The following is a 19,159-nucleotide window of genomic DNA, read 5'->3' as shown; positions in this document are numbered from 1 at the left end:
ATTTTATTTTATTTCAAATTATATTAACTACATACAAAAATATTTATTATTGCTAATTTCTAATTTTGAGGAGGGTATATTTTTTTTTTTATGGTATTTATTTTAAAAATATTAATATTTATTATAATAAATATTAATATTTTGACTTGTAAATGATTGTCAAATTTAAACTAAAGATAAAAGTCAACATTAACACACTCACACCATTTCACTCCATCCCTTCTTACTGGGCATTAATTTAAACCGTGCTATAAACAACATTCTTTTAAGCACTAAACCGTTTACAATGGAAACACAAAATTGAAAAGAGATTTTCCCTCCACACATCTCAAAGCCGTTGTCTTCAATTCCAATACAATTCCAATACAGCAGCAACAGATTAGGGCTTAGGAATGGATGAGCACGTCTCTCCATAAAGTGAAGGGCAATTTGAAAAAAGGAAGATTCGGATTCACATTCTGGTGTCTCACAGCTAGGATGGAATGAAAAAGTTAAAGTGAATTATGACTTGCTGAAAGATCTAGATAAAAACAAACTCAAGATGAAAACGTAAAGTATCTATGACAATAATCATTTTTTTTTTAATCTGTCGAGATATGATTCTTCGGGAGATTAAATAACCGACGAAGGCCGCAGGCAGAGAATGTACGATGTTATATATGATAGAATAATGATATGAAAAAGTAGGCCCAACTTTGGGAAATTTAACAACAATGACGGCTGGATTGCAGGGTTTGGCGAATGATAATTACAGAGACAAAGATTAGATCTGCTACATTGTCTCGCAGTTACACCTTAGTCGACTACCCTTTGCGCCAAACAATTAGACTGGAATCTCAGTCTGGTCAATGCATCGTCTACACGCAAATGCTGCGAAATCTTATGACAGATTAGATCGAAATTTGTTGTGTATTATAGGGCTTGCTGATCAGCTCTTGTTTGTTTTCGGACTCGTACAGATCCAGCTCAAATGGGTATGTATGATTACTGCTATTAATTTGAATTTTTGTCAAACTTTGTCGTTGGGGTTTGCAGCGTTTGAGACTGATATTTCAAATTGGGAGCGTTTAAATCTGTATTTGTGCTCTATTGTATGGATTGAACGCAGTAGTTTGTATTTTTCAGTTGTTTTTATTATGATTTAAGTTTCCACCGTGAAATAAATGCGAGGAATGATGCATCAGACAATTCACTAGGCAATGTTTTGCACGTCCACAAAGCTCTTTCTGGGGTTAATTTGATTGTTTTGGGGTTGTTACAAAGCTGATCGCGTTTACCAGGTAGACGAGCATGTGGGAAATTGACGTCAAGTGGGGTTTAATTTTGCTTGCCGTGAGTCTTATTTGCTTGGAAGGGACGGCGATGCTGATCTCTGCTCAAAGGAGCCCCGAATGGATCTAGCTTTATTTTACAGTTCGTGGAATTTGGTTATTGCACGGGCCATGAATTTTACCGTCATGAGCTAGCCTTGATGGGTACATCACACTATTCACCTGGCATCACTTTTGTCGTGGAAGTATGTGGAATTGGTCTAATTTGGTTTAGTTTGATTATGAGTGGACGGAACTTGATTGCTTGGGTTTGTCTAGTAGAAATTCAGAGCTTGGAGAAGTACGCTTAGGCGGGAGTAATTTAAAAATAACTGTCTGTCCTTTGCCTAGCTTGAAAGTTGATCTGCAATCGAAATTACTCCTCCTGGCTCTAACTTACTTGCCAGTTGTGGCATTTGGTTAGTGTATTGTACACGAATACTATCTCCTTGGAAAAGCCCTGGTATAGGAGCATATGGTATTTGACTTCATGTGGGTTTAAATTGATGGTTAGTGGGTGGCACTTGGTTAATATGGCTTCTGTGGTGCATTGGCATTGTGTGTTTAGTGGATGGTCATGGCTAATATGGTTTATCCAGCACATCATTATTTGGAAAATGATCGTGATTGGGCTTATATTAGTTCTTTCTCTGTGCCCGTTACCTAGTGGGGGCAGTGAGGTCGATATGCACCGAAAGTAGATCTGAATGCTATACTGTTTGACTGACATCATTCATGCTGAAGATAGAAAGTCATTACTGCCTATAATGCTGTCAGACTTTCTGGTTGATTGTAATTCCTCACAGACACAGCTCTCAGAGATGGGATCTAGTTGAACATCCTTAATCGAGATAATTCACGGTGGATTCATGCGTAGACTTCTAAGTTATACAGTTTGGTTGGTGGGTTACCCATGAGTTTGATCTCCACGAATAGCATGATTGTTTATTCAAGATCATAGAGGCCAATTCTTCCGATGACTATTTGTATTTCGCAATTTGCCGGTTGACCATGTGATTTTGGGGTTTCACTGCTTTGGGTTTACACCCTCTAGTTACAGTTTTATAGTTCTATTTTTTATAAATTTTTAGCACGTAGATTTCTTTTACATTAGTACTTTTTTGTTGTAACTTGGTACTTTCTAGTCCCATTGAAGTATGTTGGTTATTCAAGTGTCAATACAATAATATCTTTCTTTTTTTCCCCTGAGAATGAGTTCTATTGTGAATGGAAGTGTTTATTTGTGTAATTAACTAGGCGAACCATTTCTCAGAGATCTTGTTTAATCATTTCTTGGTTGTTTTATTTTGAGCCGCTTCTAACATCTTTAATTTGGTGGTCTATTAGTTGGTTGAGCTTGACAACTGAAGCTAAATATGGAGTCGATCCTAGCGATGGCATTGGAGTCTACACTCAAGTACTGGCTAAACTCATTTTCAAGAGACCAGTTTAAGCTACAAGGGCGAACTGTTCAGCTTTCAAATTTAGGTGGTTCTTCTATCTTTTGTTGACATTATTGTTAAATTATGATATTGATAAACCACAAAGCCTGAGAAACACCTAAGCCATATTTGAATTTTCTACTAACTTTAATGCATATTCGTGTTTATGGTAAGCGCTTCTGGAACTTATTTGACTTATGAAACTGCTGCATTGAATAGATCAATTTAGATTCATTAAGTCTGACAGAAAAGCTGTCACATTATGTTCTTTCTATGACATGGGCAAATTTTATCAAACTTAAATGAATATACATTGTGAGTAGGTAGGCATCCATTTTTCTTTTGCTTGTAACAGTCAACAAAACTTATGTTTTGGCCTTGTCGATCCTAAATAATGTAAATTTTCAGTATTTTAGTTGTGCATTTCTCTCTATCCATTTTCTTATTATGTTCATGGTTTTTCTGAGAAGATATCAATGGGGATGCATTACATGCAAGCGCCGGTCTTCCTCCAGCTTTGAGTGTTACACAAGCAAAAGTTGGCAAGTTGCAGATCAAGGTGAAATACTATCTTTTTTAACAATTTTGATGTTTTCAAGTATCTTGTCTACTAGATTGATGTGATCTGAATGTAGCTACTGTGGAAATCCAAATCCCTTCCGTAGTTGCAAAAAAAATCTTGAAGCACTAGACATTACATTATAGGTAGTATTTGAAAAGGCAGGTGCTCAAGATTTTTTCATATCCTCAAATACTTCTGTGGGATATTATCCCATTAAGTTGTACAATATACTGTCCACAGAAGTCGTTATTTGAATAGTTAAGGGCTGCCTTTTCATTTTATGCTAAAGACAGTTGAAATATTAGCAGAAGATGGTGAAAATTCCAACAGTATGCTTGGATTTAATGGGAAGCAACTTGATCAAGATGTTTAATCTTGTTGTTTCAATTGACATTTCCTTGCTATAGGAACCGGGAAATGAAACAGTTTGTAATGAAAACATCATCAGCAAAGAAGAGTTTCGATTTCTTAATCCCATGTTTCTAATTTTCCCCTCAAATCCCCAGAACCAGGTACAAAATGTCCTGGAGTTGGAATCAGGTAAACCATGAAACCCTCTACAGTTGCCTTGGTACTCTCTTTATATCTGGAATTCTTTGGGTGGCCTGGGTGATTCTGCAGGGTTTACATGTTCTTTTTACGTTAACTTTTTTTGTTTTTTACTCCTAAAATTTGACTTGCCAACTTTAAAACCTAATTGTAAACACTAAATTGAACCTCAACACAACTTAAAACACACAAAAAAACCATGATGAGTTTTGATTTCATTATTTTAATATTGAACAATGAATATCTATCATGATATTTGAGTTTGACTAATCAACATTGTTCTAGTATTTTTATGGTTGTTTTGTTTATTGAATTCTGTGGTTAAATGTAGTTGTTTGAACTTGATTCCTGGTTTTAGGCTCATATATGTACCCAACTTCTAATATTTTGCTGTATTGGCATACCGAAATTCTCATACCTGTACCCTTATCTGTACCTGTAACCTAAGTCACCAGGTTCGAATTCGAATTCGAAGTTCGACAACTTTGAAATTCGAATGAAGTTCAATGAGGGAAAAATTCGAAATGTATAAAATTCGAATTAAGTTTGCCATATGTATAAATATGCCAGATATATTCTATAAAACAACCAATCTTTCATATGGGGGATGGTTCCATATGAATTGCTAATAAGGTTTATTGTAAGTAACATCTTTATCTCATCTTATGAGAATAACAGAATCACCAAATACTGGAATACCTCACTGATTGGGTAATCAATTATCATCTTCAGCATTTTTTTCTCATCCTAATTGAGGGTTCTAACAGACATAAATATCCTGAAGAAAAAACGGGTTAATGGGTTTTAATCAAAGAAAAGAAGATGTGTTTAAAAAATATTAACAGAAGAAGAAGGCCAAAAATTTATTTTAAAAAAAAAAAAAAAAAAAAAAAAATTTTTTTTTTTGAAATTCGGCGAATTTCAACGAATTTTTTTTTTTTTTTTGAAGTTCAATGAATTTCAAACTTCAAGGATGAAATTCGGCCGAACCTGGTGACTTAGCCTGTAACTTAGTCTTACTCTATTTACAATCAAATAGTGGTAGGAATAGAAATATCCAGGCTTTTGTCAATCAATATATTTGGTAAACCTATAACATTTCTTGATTGCATGTTATTTCTCAGGCTTCACTGCTCATTGACCTGATAAAACACCCTGAGTGGTTACTAGTTTTAAGATTCATAAGAAGATCCTTATTTCTGGTATATTGCCTCTCTTTTCTTGTCAGCAAATGAAATTTTAAAATGTTTACTGGGTTCGTTTGTCATTAAAAGTTATTTTGTCAGCGTTCTCTGACTTGATTGCTGTTGCCAGTGATTGTCAACTGCAAAAGTTCAAGGTTTCAAAATTTTTGTTCCGCCTTTTGCTAGCATATTTATTTGTTTGTTTCTTTTTTTTAAATGAATTTTGCAAATAGCAAATTCTTTGCTATAGTGATGGAATATTTACAACTTTTATGTAAACTTCTTGGCGTGCTGTCCTTACTGACTTCTCTTGCTTCTTTGTACATCATGATCTGGGAAGGTGTTTTAGCATTGTTGTTTTTTGTTGTTAATACATATTTATATTAAAGGATAAAATTAATTTTTACTGAACTTCTTATAATATTATAAATTAGTATGCAATTTGAAATTTTATGGTTTCACCCATTTCCATGTTTTTGGTCATATATTTTCTGCAGATCCCAATTTGTGTTTCATGTCTTGTTTCTGACATCTATTATATTCTCAACCGTGATAGGTCAATACTGCTTAGCTAGTTATAGAGGATGGTAAAACTCCTTATTTTCCAGTGTTCCAGAACAGGGATTAACTTGGGGACAGCAGAACAGGGTTGTCTCAGGGACAGTGGACTAGGGATGAAACCTTTGCCCTCACCTGTCAAGGGGCCATCCCTACGATGCAGGGGTGTCCCTGGGGACATTCTCCTCTCCAAAAGTGTCTGGGGATGCCCTGTTGTCACCGTGCCATTTACCAAAATAAAGAACTCATTTTTTGAATTGCAGTTTAACCCTGTAAATTTTCTTTTTCCTTGAATGTTGAATAAATTTTTGAATCCTCATTATTATTTCCTAGGAAGTTGGTGAAATTAAAACAGAGAAGGAAGGAAATAAAAAGAATGATGATATTTCATCTATATTCCATGGCGTTTCTGGGACAGGGATGGTGGGATGCGTTTTGGGGACAGCAGTCCAAGAACCATTTTTTTGGGATACATACATACATGTGTATATATATATATAGAGAGAGAGAGAGAGAGAGAGAGAGAGAGAGAGAGAGAGAGAGATTTCTACAAGTTAACGAACAGCGGTACAACTACAACAATATAACATGACAATTTTAAAATGACGTTGGATGTTGTTTGCAGAAGCGCACATGCCAACCACTTTCCAAAACAAAATTTTTTGTTTGTACTTCTCAAAAAAACCACACTGGACCAGACCATGGCAAATGCACCTTTAATCTCTTTTGAAACTGACTATAATATCTGACTCTAATATCATATCAAGAATCGTGAAGTTTGATGCTCTTTATGAACAATGAAATCAGAAATTCAAATTATTGCTGTTTATTTTAACTTATATCATTAATTATGAATCTGAATCATGATATATTTATTGCTGTTATACTACAGTTGTTGCTGTCACTACTGTCATGATAAATTTAATTGCTGTTATAGTGCTGCAATGGTATATTACTATATTTATTGGTGTTGTTATATTGCTGTCATGTTATATTGTTATTATAATGCTGTCATGTTATATTGTTATTATAATGCTGTCATGATATATCTAAAAGTCTTTTTTAGATGTTCAAAACAATTTTTCTTAAAACATCATTTAAGATTACTTTTCAACAAGGAATGCCTGGCCGTTTCTGGGATGGTCAAGGGATGTCTATCCTCAGCCGTCTTGGGGACGACTGGGTGTCCCTGACTTTGGGAAAGTGTTTCCACATTTTCACAGTTGGGGGGACAACCAGGGACGTCCCCTAAAGTCCCTCCGTCCCAAAATGCCTCAAGGGAGAGGGACACCAGTTTTGAGGGGTGGAGATGCATCCCTGTGTAACACAATATTCCACCTCTTCAACTACAATCCTCACATTTAGTCCCCTTACCACCTATTATGCAGCCATTCATCTGTAACTGTTGCACTAACCTCTTAATTCAGTTTCAACATAAAAAAAGACGTAAAAATTGTTAATTTAGTATCAATTGATTTAAAATAAATAAATAAAATCTTGGGTTTCAACTTGATACTAATCAATCGTCTTAAGTTTGATCTCTCTACCATTGTCTGCAAGTTGGTTAAATTCTAAATTTTTTCTTCCACATTCAGTGCATTTGATAATGTTCTTTTTTATTTCTTATCTCTTATGAAAGACCAACTTAAAAAGGGAAAATAAATGGTCCACCTTGGGCATTTGGGAGTAAAAATGGGCTTAGCAGTTCTAATGATGAGGAGTACATCATGGCATTTGCATCGGAAGCCATAATTTGTGTTTGGTCGCAGGGCTTCACCCCTCAACTTTGCCTTGTATTGCAACAGGGAATGTGCTTGGGGCGCTGCTTCTCAATTTTGTTGGAGTTTGCTGCCCCCCAAATCCTCACTTTTGTTTCAAATATTAAAAAATAAATCTTGTAATGGGGTGCACTAGATGGAAATGAAGCATTTGTTTTTCTTGTTTTTTCTTCTAGGTTATTGAATTGGCAAGTTTTTAAGGTCAGTTTTGGGTAGGATTTGCCTTGGTATTGGAATCTAGTTTGAATTGTTTGTGGATTTGAATGGGCTTCAAATTATTTGCCTTTGAAACATTTGGAATTGTCACCCAATGAGCTTGAGATAATTCTAGGGCACGTTATGCAATTCCAAACTTTGGCGACAATTTAAAAGCATCTTTGTTTGACTTTCTAAGTTATTGACCCTTGTAAAACCCATTGCTTGCTATCTTGTGGGTTTCATATGCTGCAAAAAGAAAGAACGACAATGAATAATGTGGCAGATTTCTTCAATAGTGATGATAGATGAACATAGGGAAAACACCAAACACCACCAACTCAGAATACATAATGTACCACCTTCTTTGATATTTGATTCACCTCTAGTCTACTACAATACCATATCCTATAGCTCGTTATGCTCCTTCACAATTTAGAAAGGAGTCTTCAATGCTGCACCAACAATCACTTTCCTTATAGTAAGTTTAGGTGTTCAATAGTAGAGTGTCTTTGAAATGAGAAATCTCAACTTCTTTTATTTATTAATCCAAATTACGTATAGAGAGAATTACAATGCAAGGTTTAAGTCAAATTTACATTGTTTGGGAAGATAATTTGAATAATTCAAAGAAAACCAAGGTCCCATAGCTGCCCCACTCATAGCAACAAAAATCTTTTGGGGAAAAATTGGTAAACTTAAAGTATAATATTTTTTGAAATAATTGAGAATTAAACAGGAAAAAATGGGGAAAAAAATTGGATTTAAAAAAAAAAATGTTGAAAAAGAGACAAAAACTACTTATTTTTGAAATTTAATGTCATTTCTATAGCATAGAGATATAGAGAGCAAATAAAATAGGTTTTAGCCTATGAATTGTCCAAGTGAAAAGTTTGCCTAACATACCAGAATGCAATGTGGCATGTAAGCTTTGTTACTAAATGATTCTCTGGTAAGTTCCATATGAAGTTGATAAAGTTATTGCTAAGTTAACAATAAAACATTTGAATGATATGAGAGTAGACCTCCAGTCATGTTGTATGATGTGAGTGGATGGTAAAATGTTACTAATAGCTCTATATTCCAAATTATTATTAATATCAAAAGAATGTTTAATCATAGAGATTGCACTATCATAACAAACTCTGAAAACTTAGTAAGACCTCAAAACAACTACAATAAACATGTTTGCATTCCAGTAGGATAAAAGTAAAAAAAACATTTTATTACTGCAAAATATTCAAGTAGGAAACTTCAAAGAAAATATAATCGAAATAAAAATCTAATCAATTGATAGAAGAGAAACCATTTCTCATAACTTAGTAAGAATATGTTCATGAATCATGCATTTTGAAAGATTCAAGTTATAAAACCAAGTCACATTCAAAGGCTTTGCTGTTAAACTGAACCTTCAAATTAAGTCAAATTACTGACTCATATAAAGTAAAAGTAGAAGATTGACACAAAACACATTTTAGGATAGATATGCATAATATCAAAATAAACATACAAAATCACAATGACCAAGATTTCGATGTTATAAAGATTGGACATCTTGTTGCAATGCTAGGTTACATATAAACATCAGGCTGATGTTTTTATGCAGGCAAGGGTTTTTGTACTAAACTTGAGAGAATGATAAAGTGTTATGGAGACAAAAGATGATCTACACATGACACTACCTCTTCACTTTTAGTAATGAGATTATGTAAAAAATTGAAACTATATGATTGCCATATTTGCCAAGCAAAGCAGTGTAATGATAAAGAGCCGAATTAGGATTAAATTCATGCCATTTAGCCAATAATATGGATTATTTCTTTCCAAAGAATTACTTTACAAGGCCATCGTTGTAGAAAAAAATAGATCATCCAATGTTGTTTGGACCAAATAACCAACCAATCTTCATAGTAACAATTTAGTTATGCAAAAAATCAAGATAAGAAGTAGACACAATCCATCCAAAGTAGACATAATATGAAATAGACACATTGAGTTAAAATATAACCTCAAAATATAGCCCATTCACCTATCATAATAGTAGAAAACTCTCTTTGGATGGAAGCCTCACCAAAATAAAATATATTTAACTCTTTTTATCTTGTTAATTTAAATTGACAGATCCTTGTGAGTTGCAAATTGAAAATTTTATTTAACATTCAATGTGGATAAGAAGTAAACACAAAATTAAATCATGTGTGATAGTGTATTGATGATATTGATATAAGCATCTGAATATAGATATAATTAAATTATGATAAAGTAGACACAAAATATGAAGTATAAACTGCGAGCAAAGATATAACCTTGGAATATAGACCATTCACTTGTCATAACATTAAAATAATCTCTCTTTGGGTGGAAGCCCAACCAAAATAACATAGATTTAACATTTTTCATTTTGTTAATCTAAGTTGAAAGATACATGTGATGTGCATGTTAAAATTTTTATTTAACAATTTGTATGAGTTGGTTGAATTTTGTGTAAATTATATTTATATGGTGTGAAGTTTTAGAATGTATTTGCAACATTGCTACAACAAAAAATTGCCTGTCTTTTAACTCAAATACACCGTTTTCCGACTCCCTGTAATTTGCAACTATTTGTGCCTTCTATGCATGTCCCAGCAAGCTTTGGTTTGTAGTTGTACCCTAAAAATATCACACAATTGTGCTATTCATAAGACACCATTTCACAAGTTTCAAGGGTTTCACAAGTTGGCGAGAGATTGATTAAGGTTTTAGATGCAATTTAAATGCGATTTTTATGTGATTTAAATGCAAAAAAGAAAATCGAAAATTGCAGTCAATGATTTTTTAAAGAGGGGATTTTTTGGGGGAAAAAATTGTCTGCTAGAAGTATTTGCAAAAATAGAGTATAATCGGGGTTTTTTGGATATTTTTGCTTCTTTGACCCTACTAAATGATAATAGAAAAACTACAAAAAAATGCTTTTTTCTATTATCATATTTTAATTTTGTATTTTGATTAACAAGTTCAAATAATATTTAGTTTTATGTATAGATTAATATTAATATAATCATAACATTATTAAATATGTATTTTAACTATTTGGTTGCATGTATTATATCATAAAATAAATTTAAATTAATTTACTATCACTTTAGCATATATATACATATATATTGATTAGTAAAATTGGCTTAAGGCCATTGTATTGCTATCAAAAATTTAAAAAGCACATCTTTGGTCATCTGCATTTGAGAGTAGTGACAGTATTGCCATTCTAAAATGTACAACCTTTAATAGTAAAATTATAGAATATTTAATTCTCTTTTGATAATGTAATTTAACCTTGGACCATAGTAGAGGTCTCACCTTCTATGAAATGATAATTCGTTATTCGGTATTTTACAAAGGAGACGAAGGATGCTTAAATAGAGATTACAAGAGGATCTTTCCATAACGGAAACGATTGAGAACAGAAACATGAAAGATAGAAAAGAAACTTCCTAAAACTAACTAAAGACGAAAGACATAAATGGAAGTTTCTAAATACTAACTAAATGACTAACATAAACCATTATAGCAAATATTACAAGATTACTTTAATATTCTACATTGCCAGCAATAATGTTAGAGCTATCAAACAACAGCACAAAAGATCAATCCACATCTTGCCAGTGGAAATGCTTGCAATTGTCTTTAAGAAATCAATGCTCTACTTTTCTTTGTGATGACGAGCATTATTGTCCTCACCCATAGCCTTGATGACGGAAGGAACCCAAGGGCTGAAAAAATATTGGTTGATTAGAGGCCATTTTCCACTATCTATGTGAAAGCCTAAACTAATTGCAACATCATCCACAACCTTCTTGATACTGTAGCACCACTAGGGTTTGATGATCATATCTATAATTGCTTGGATATCCTATTTTGCTTTCCTTGCATTTAGGACAATTGCATGGAACATGGCAGATATGTTTGTATTCATATTGTATTTTTGGATGGTGGGGAGGAAAGTTGCCCCCAACACTAGCTTGAATGCATGTAGTACTATCATAAAAGCTGTCTCAAAAACCTTTTTTAAGCGAATAATCTGTCAGCTTCCTCTTTGCAATCTATTTGTCATTTTTTTTGCATGGAGAGGCAACCACAACAACCAGTTTATGGCTGTATTCATACAATTTGGCAGCTGAGAATGCAGAGCCATAAATATTACCTCCATCACATGCTTTGGCTGTATGTTTTTTTGACTTCAAGCAACCCGAACTCCATGATATATTTTGATTTGTAAATAATCATTTACCAAGTGCTAAAGGAAGGATGGGAGATTAGAGGCAACATTTTGCCATGCACTTGGAGAACTTGCCAAACACGCTAGCATATTAATGTTATTTATTTATAATATATCATTTAAATAATATTATATATTTTATAATTTTTTTTTTTTTTTTCTAACGTACCCAACACCCAATTTTTTTTGTCATATTGGTGTATTGTACCCATACCCATATACCCATACTTGAATCTGAACCTGGTTTGGTAGCTTAGCCTTTTTTTTGATAAAAATATAGAGTAATTGGATTCCATTTATACTTTTGGTTTGGCTTGTCCAAGTAATTCTAATATGCTATAAACCATTTTGATTTATATTATTTGGAATTTTGGTTCAATTGATTATTAAATTGTTTTCAGTAATGATAAATTGTTTGAAATATCATATGTTATTTTAGCTGCTGTTCCCAAATTTTGTGGAATAAATTGCTGTCTTTTAAATGTGTCCCTACATCCCCCCATTGTAAGACTCCATGAAACATTAGTGTTTATCAATTATAACATTAAATTGAAATTTTAATCTATGATTAGACTCTTTACATCTTTGACCTTTTGTGTGCTTTCTTTAAAAGTATTCATTAGGTCAATATCGAAGGATGCTAATACTGCCATCTAGCTCTAAATAATCATGTGATTTTGGCATCTGCTTCAAGTTTATAGGGTATCTTTGTAAATTTCTATATTGTAATTTTGTTTTTTTCATGCCTAGAATAGTTATTTTCCTTATAATTGACGCACTATTCAAAATATTCATATATTCATATTAACTTGTTTGTCATATCCATTTTTTGTTAAGGCAACTTTCGAGTTATTTAATGTGGACGTTGAAGCCAACTCTTGTGTATATGCCATGCAACTTCCCTTAACTTTTAAAATGGATTCGATTCCCAAATGGGTTTTAGGAAAGCTTAAAATCTCTAACATAGCATCTTTTTCTTAATAAATTCATGCTTGATATTCTAACTTATTGTCATTGTTCCATGGACTTTTGGAATAGGGGAAGGGGGAACTATGGACCTTGATTTGGGGTTTGCAGGGGAATTATGGCTAGTAGGGTTTTGTTCACCCCTAGCGAGGTTGAGGGGTAGTGTCCTTTAAAGGGTTTTGGGAGGAGTGCCCCTTGAAAGGTTCAAGACAATGCCCCTAGTGTGTTTCCTATTGTAGTATAAGGTAGGGTCAAGAGGGCACCCCAAGCCCAAATTAAGGCCTTTAGGATCACATGAACCTTTGTGGTGCATGCCAATTTTATAATTTAATCACTATGTTTTCTCCAACACCAAGTCCTCACTATTTAATATTTCTAATCAAATCTTTATTGTTTAGAGAATTATTGGTGATGCAAATGGATCCAATTAGCATAAATATTGAGGGCTATGCAATTTTTATAGCTTAAGTGCTTTAAATAAAATAAAAATCCCCCTTGGATTTTGGGCTATTAGGTTAAGGGCTGGTGGGCCAAAATAAAATAAAAATCCCGCTTTTTTTTAAATGTATTTTTTTGAAGTGCTAGATGTGGGGGATGGTTGCAAGTTTCTAGGATGTGGCTGACTTTCTTGAGGGTCGCAAGGACATCCCAATGTTATTTCAACATCTCTATCAAGGGAATGCCTTGAAAATGTTTCCTCTCTAAGGGAGACATCCTTGGTGGCAACATGGCATAGGGACATTTGCTTGCCACCTCAAGGTCTCAAAAATGTCCTTTCCTCGAGAGACAACAATTTTTTGTGGGGGATGTGTTCCCATGGAACACAAAACCCTGCATATTGTATGGTTACTATTTGCCTCCCTTTTCGCTATTTGCTATCTAAATTCTGGGTGATAGCCAAATTGTCATAACTTTTGACTAGAATTAAAATTTGATGATTTTTGAAATTATATTTAATGGGAACTATACTTTTGCTGGATTTGTTTATCAAGGTGTTTTTAGAAATTAGAAGTATCTCTTATATTTGGTCTTTGGTTTCACAAGTGGACATACATGGTGGATGTTACTTTGAGGTATTCTCTAGCCTAACTTTTTAGAAATTATAAATGTGATAATAAATGACATTGTAATATTTTGTTGATTGTCTAAATAACTTCACAATGTATTCTCTTGGAAAGATACTCTAATGGTCTTGAAGTTGTGAAATTTAGCACAACGAGTATGTTTAACATGTGTAAATCTCATAGCTAACTAAAGTAGAGGGTTTCAAGGATATATTAAGGACATAATTCATTTAATAGTTATGTATATTTAAATTGTTTAGGTTAATGCCTTGATCTTCTAGTTAACTAGTTAAGAGGATGTATATTGTATTTGGCTATTTATGTCATGTCCTTTGTCAAGAGTTTAACAATTATTAATTTTGTAGTTATACAATATTTTGTTTTTGAAACTTAGAAATTTCAAATTTTGAGTGTTTGAGGGTTATAGGACTTGCAATATTTGAATTATATGACAAATTGATGCTCAAAGTAGACTTATGTGCTATCTAAATGCATTAAATTCTGTTTTTTTTCATTTTGTTCAACCATGTCTATTTTTGGCGGAGATTTTGCCAAGATTTTTTTGAATGCCAAGTTTGAGTCAAAATTTTGGGTTGTGGAGTTTGAGGTTTTCGACTATGGTTGCTACTAAGGATATGGCTTCTTGGAATAGCTTTGTCAAAATCATTGAGGAAGAAGGGACAAAGATAAAATATTGTTTAAGGCTGCAAATGACAAAGCTTCAAAAGCAATCTTTGAGATTGTTGGAATGCAATGTTTACTTGTCAAGTAATTACTTATAATTTTGGTGACACCTTTAGTGGGTGATATGTGGTCTTAAATCTTTAGGGCTTTGCTACTTCCATTTTATTCATTCTATAGGTGGAACTGTTGGTATGTGGCGATTGATCATGCAAGTACTGTACACTCGTAATGTATCCTCGCCAAGGTTTGGGGCCGGGCCAAGCCTCGAGCGGGGGTTTGAGGGCACAACCCTTGAAGTTTTTTTTTTTGTTGCCGTTTTTTGGTTGAAAAATTGACATTGAAAAAAAACCCTAAAAAAGGCCGACTTTGTATGCTGCCCTAAAAAATTGCATGTTATAAGCGGATGGAATGTAAAGGGCATTGTATGGTGTTGTATCGTTTTATTGGATAATAAGAAAAGATTGGACGATTGTGTTCTGTGGATGTAGCCCATCTTGGGTGGACCATGTTAAATCTTTGTGTTATTTGTGCTGTGCATTTTTCTTCATCTTTGTGTATTCGAATTTGCATATTATTGTTAATTTGTATTTGCTTCGGATCTGCCAAAACCCTAATAGGAACTTGTCCTCTATTTTACATGTCATATGAGGGAGCTTGGCTTCACAATGTATAGGGTGCAACGACACTAACTATAATCTTGTGTTATCGTAGTTTCAAGACTTGGACTCCCGTAAGATTTGAGAAGTTGATTTTTCACTTAGAATTGGACTCAATGTTGAGACTCGACAAATTTAAAAGACCATGACATATTGTAAGGATTTAAAACTTGTTTTATGCATCCTATACTAAATAAAGTTTGAAAACACGTTAAACTAATCAAATAAAAGCTACTTTGACCATATATACAAGTATACATTGATCACATGAGTATAAAGACTAAAAGTAAAAATGAATATTAATTTTTAGCTAACCGAAGCAACATTGCTAGATATTTAAAATTATAAATATTGTCAAATGCATACAAATCTCATGGCATCAAAACTGAAAATATAAGTCTATGGCTCAAAGGAGCCTGCATCATTCGTCCCATGTACAACATCACGACAAGTTTTATGTAGGCATCTAAGATAAGTCTTGAATGATGTTGTAGTCATGATATTTTCTTGTGTCTTAGTGCCACCAAGTCCAACATCCAATGGGTCTCCTTGTGCATTGTATTCCTCCCTTGTAAGGGTTTGGGGGCAATGCGCCTTGTGGAATTGGAGGCCAACATCCTTGGCGCATTCCCTGTCATGATTTAGGGCGGGGTTGAGGAGCGGTGCCCTCGCCACCAAGTCCAAATGAAGACCTTCAAAACCACAAAAACCTTCAACGCACACACCATTTTCATAATTTTTTGTAAATGCTATATGGGCAGGCCATTAACCAAACAAGCATTGTAAGGTTGTAAGCTTTTTTATAAAAGTAACTAAAATGTTGGTTAATGCTTACATTTTTTTATATAATCTCTTTTTTTTAATTAACTTTTTTCCTTGAATCCTAGCCAAATCTGGCCTGCACAACTCATTGGATTTGGTGGGTTTGGAAGATTCAACGAGTCTCCAGGGTTCACTTGGGACCTAGGTCTCAAGTTCCTAGGACTCATTTGGTCTAGCTTGCCTCAGGACTCGTTAATTTTGGGCAAGTCCAAGCGAGTCATGTAACTATGTGTGTTATTTTTTGGTGCTTGCCACTCTTCTTTTATGGTCCTTCACTGTGTGTTGCATTGCTATCATGTGCACATCATACTGCATTGATGGTCTAGTATGGTGTTGTACAAGCTTCACAAGAGTGGTATGCCTATTCAGATTAAGTAATAAATAGGATGGTGAATTGTGCTGCTTTGAGCTGCATCTGAAGGTTCTTAATTGAAGATACCAACGTAGACCTGTGATGGATTATTGAGTGTGAAGATCTTTTTGATCTTGGCTGTTCATGTTGCTATCATGTAAATGAAATAATGCATTGTGAGTTTAATATAATGCAACACTTTAGGTTTCACAAGGCTGATAATATTGATTCAGATTCAAGTCCAAAACATGACGGTTACTTGGGTTTCTTTGAGCTGCATCTAAAATTTTTGGATTGAAGAACTCGTTGATGTGTTTTTTATGCACTTCGAACACAAAATAAAATAGTAAGTATTCTATCCTCTCTTAAATAAGGAAACCTCAAATGCTAAACAAATGTGATCAATTAAGGCAACCCCAATGTTTCGGTAGTCAAGTCTTGACAACGCAAATGGATAGACTTAGTGTATATGATGTGCTATGCTGGTATCACAAAGGGACTTACGCCTATGAATTGTAGCTGGAACTTGGAAACTAACTTACTCAAACAAAGAAAGCTCAAAAGGGATAAAGGGTTTAGGGAAAGCTAATCTAACACCTAAGGACAATGATGATAATAGATGACACTTAGATAGACAAATTCCTTATGGAACTACTTTCTACTTGACTAGAGATAGCTCACAACACCATAGAAAGAGTGCAATCTCCTAAGGTAGTGAAAGATTTTCTATTGTGAACAATCCATTCAAATACCCATTTTTGGCGCAACTTGAACAAGTATTCTCAATCAAACTTAGCCACAATAACAAGGTTCAAGCTAACCATGCAAAACGACTTGCAATCAACAAGATGCAAATGATATGAACTGAAGGAATCATCAAATATCTTTACATGCATCCACCATGATCAATGAACTTCAATTAACTTTGAGAAGTAACAAGAAACCATGCATAATGTAGAAACACAAGACACAAATCCACCATATATTCAATGAAAATCATGTATTTATTTCAACACTCTCTTGTCAACAACTTCAAGCTTCCTCCTCCTACTTTACTTTTAACTTGAATCTTCTACCTCCTAATTTCTAATTGTTAACCCTTACAAATGAAAAGGCAAAGCCTTTTATAGAGTTCTTGATTACAATTCAAGGGCCAAGATTAATTGGAATCAATGGCCAAGATTTATCCATAAAAACCCTAATTAGGGTTAGTTACAACTAACTCCTCTTTGACCAATGAGATCATTACATCATTTTGGACACATGTCCATCTTTGAATTCAGACCAATGAGAAATAAGGTTAGATATATTGAATTTGGTGCCCTCGACATGTGTAGCTGTCCTCCACTGGATGAGTTAGGTTTAATGTACCTAGACATGCTGACTTGGAATGACTAGATTGGTTGATGATGATTGGGTACCACTTCAGCGTAGATATCTCTTGATACTGAACATCATCACCTTACTTTTGACTGATTGTGATGGTTCATATTCCCAAATTGCATCATCTTGATTAACTCTTTTGGAACTATCCACTTTCCTTGATCATTCTTGCATTTCATTCTCATGTTTGGGAATCCTTTGTCGCGAATTTCCTATTGCTTTCATCCTCATAAATGTCTTGAACTTGTCTTTCCTTGATGTAGTTCTTGACTTCATGTTGTGGAATCCTCTGTTCATTTATCCATCTTCATGTATTGGACCTCTCCATCCCTTAGAATTCTTCTTTTGTGATCCCCTTCATGTTGTAGTGTTTGTCATCTCCATCCATTTCTTTGCATGACCTTGTTGGGTCCTTTATCTTCCTTGCACTTGCACCTTCTTCTTTGAAATCATTCCCGCAAGAGAGAGAAAGGGAAAACTCCTTGGATTATGATTGTGAATAAACACCAATGTTGATTATAGGATTCCCTTGAATGAAATACAAGAAGATCATCGGTCCTATTTTCCATGTTGCGAAGGAATTTTCCATGGGCAGGATTTGATGCCTTTCAAGAAATGTAGAGTGCACTTTCACATAGGAGTGCAAATCTTGAGCACTTTGAGCCTTGGAAAGGAAATTTTGGAGCCGAAATGAGACTGTAAATGTTATTGCAATTTCCAATTTAATGAACAAGTTATATGCAGGATGGTGTATTTAGAATTTTGATATTATAAATATGACAATAATGTTGTTGTCTTTCTTTTGCTGCAAGTATGGAGGATGAACATGTATCGATTTCAATGTCATCTCCTTTCTTTTGAATGATGTATATATATAAGGTAGTCACGATCAAGTGGCACCTTGATCGGACATGTCTTTTAGACATGTCTGACCAAGATGTCACTTGGTCGTGACTTTTACAACCATCAACCATCAACCGATCCACTCGGTGTCTATGATAACTAATCGGTGCCATTGATAACAGATCGATATAGACATACCCGATAATGAATCGGTATCATTGTAAATGATAATAGGTCGATATAAACACACCCGATAATGAATCGGTATCATTGTAAATGATAACAGGTTGATATAAACACACCTGATAATGAATCAGTGTCAAAGCAAATGTTAACAGATCGATAACTAATAGCATTAGATCGACGCTTAACTTTGTTAAGCAAGTCGTCGATCTAATTCATCTTTATCAATGTTAATATTATAATCATGATCAATGTTATAATCTGATAAACATATTCAGTTCGGAAAGCATAAATCAGATAATCTAATAGCATAGATGAGTAAACCAAAACAGAATAGAGGAGATTAACGGGTAAGGAAAGTCTTATCTTG

At 34.0% G+C, this 19,159-nt stretch overlaps 1 protein-coding gene across 2 annotated transcripts in view; it reads left to right on the top strand.

Annotated features, from left to right (window-relative positions):
- The first annotated feature begins 365 nt into the window (after positions 1-365).
- LOC131068046 (uncharacterized) overlaps positions 366-19,159 on the top strand; it is a 91,757-nt gene continuing 72,963 nt past the window's right edge. The window contains exons 1-4 of one of the 2 annotated variants that reach the window (XM_058003252.2): positions 366-645; positions 732-974; positions 2,658-2,798; positions 3,223-3,311. In XM_058003252.2, coding sequence (XP_057859235.2) covers positions 2,687-2,798; positions 3,223-3,311 — 201 coding nt within the window. In that variant the 5' untranslated portion in view covers positions 366-645; positions 732-974; positions 2,658-2,686. Of the gene's footprint in view, positions 975-2,657; positions 2,799-3,222; positions 3,312-19,159 lie in introns of both variants that reach the window. The other variant, XM_058003253.2, reaches the window with a different exon arrangement.

Source organism: Cryptomeria japonica, chromosome 6 (genome assembly GCF_030272615.1).
Source record: "Cryptomeria japonica chromosome 6, Sugi_1.0, whole genome shotgun sequence".
Taxonomy (NCBI): Eukaryota; Viridiplantae; Streptophyta; class Pinopsida; order Cupressales; family Cupressaceae; genus Cryptomeria; species Cryptomeria japonica.
Note: the sequence above shows the minus strand (reverse complement) of the source record. Positions and strands in the feature narration are given on the sequence as shown.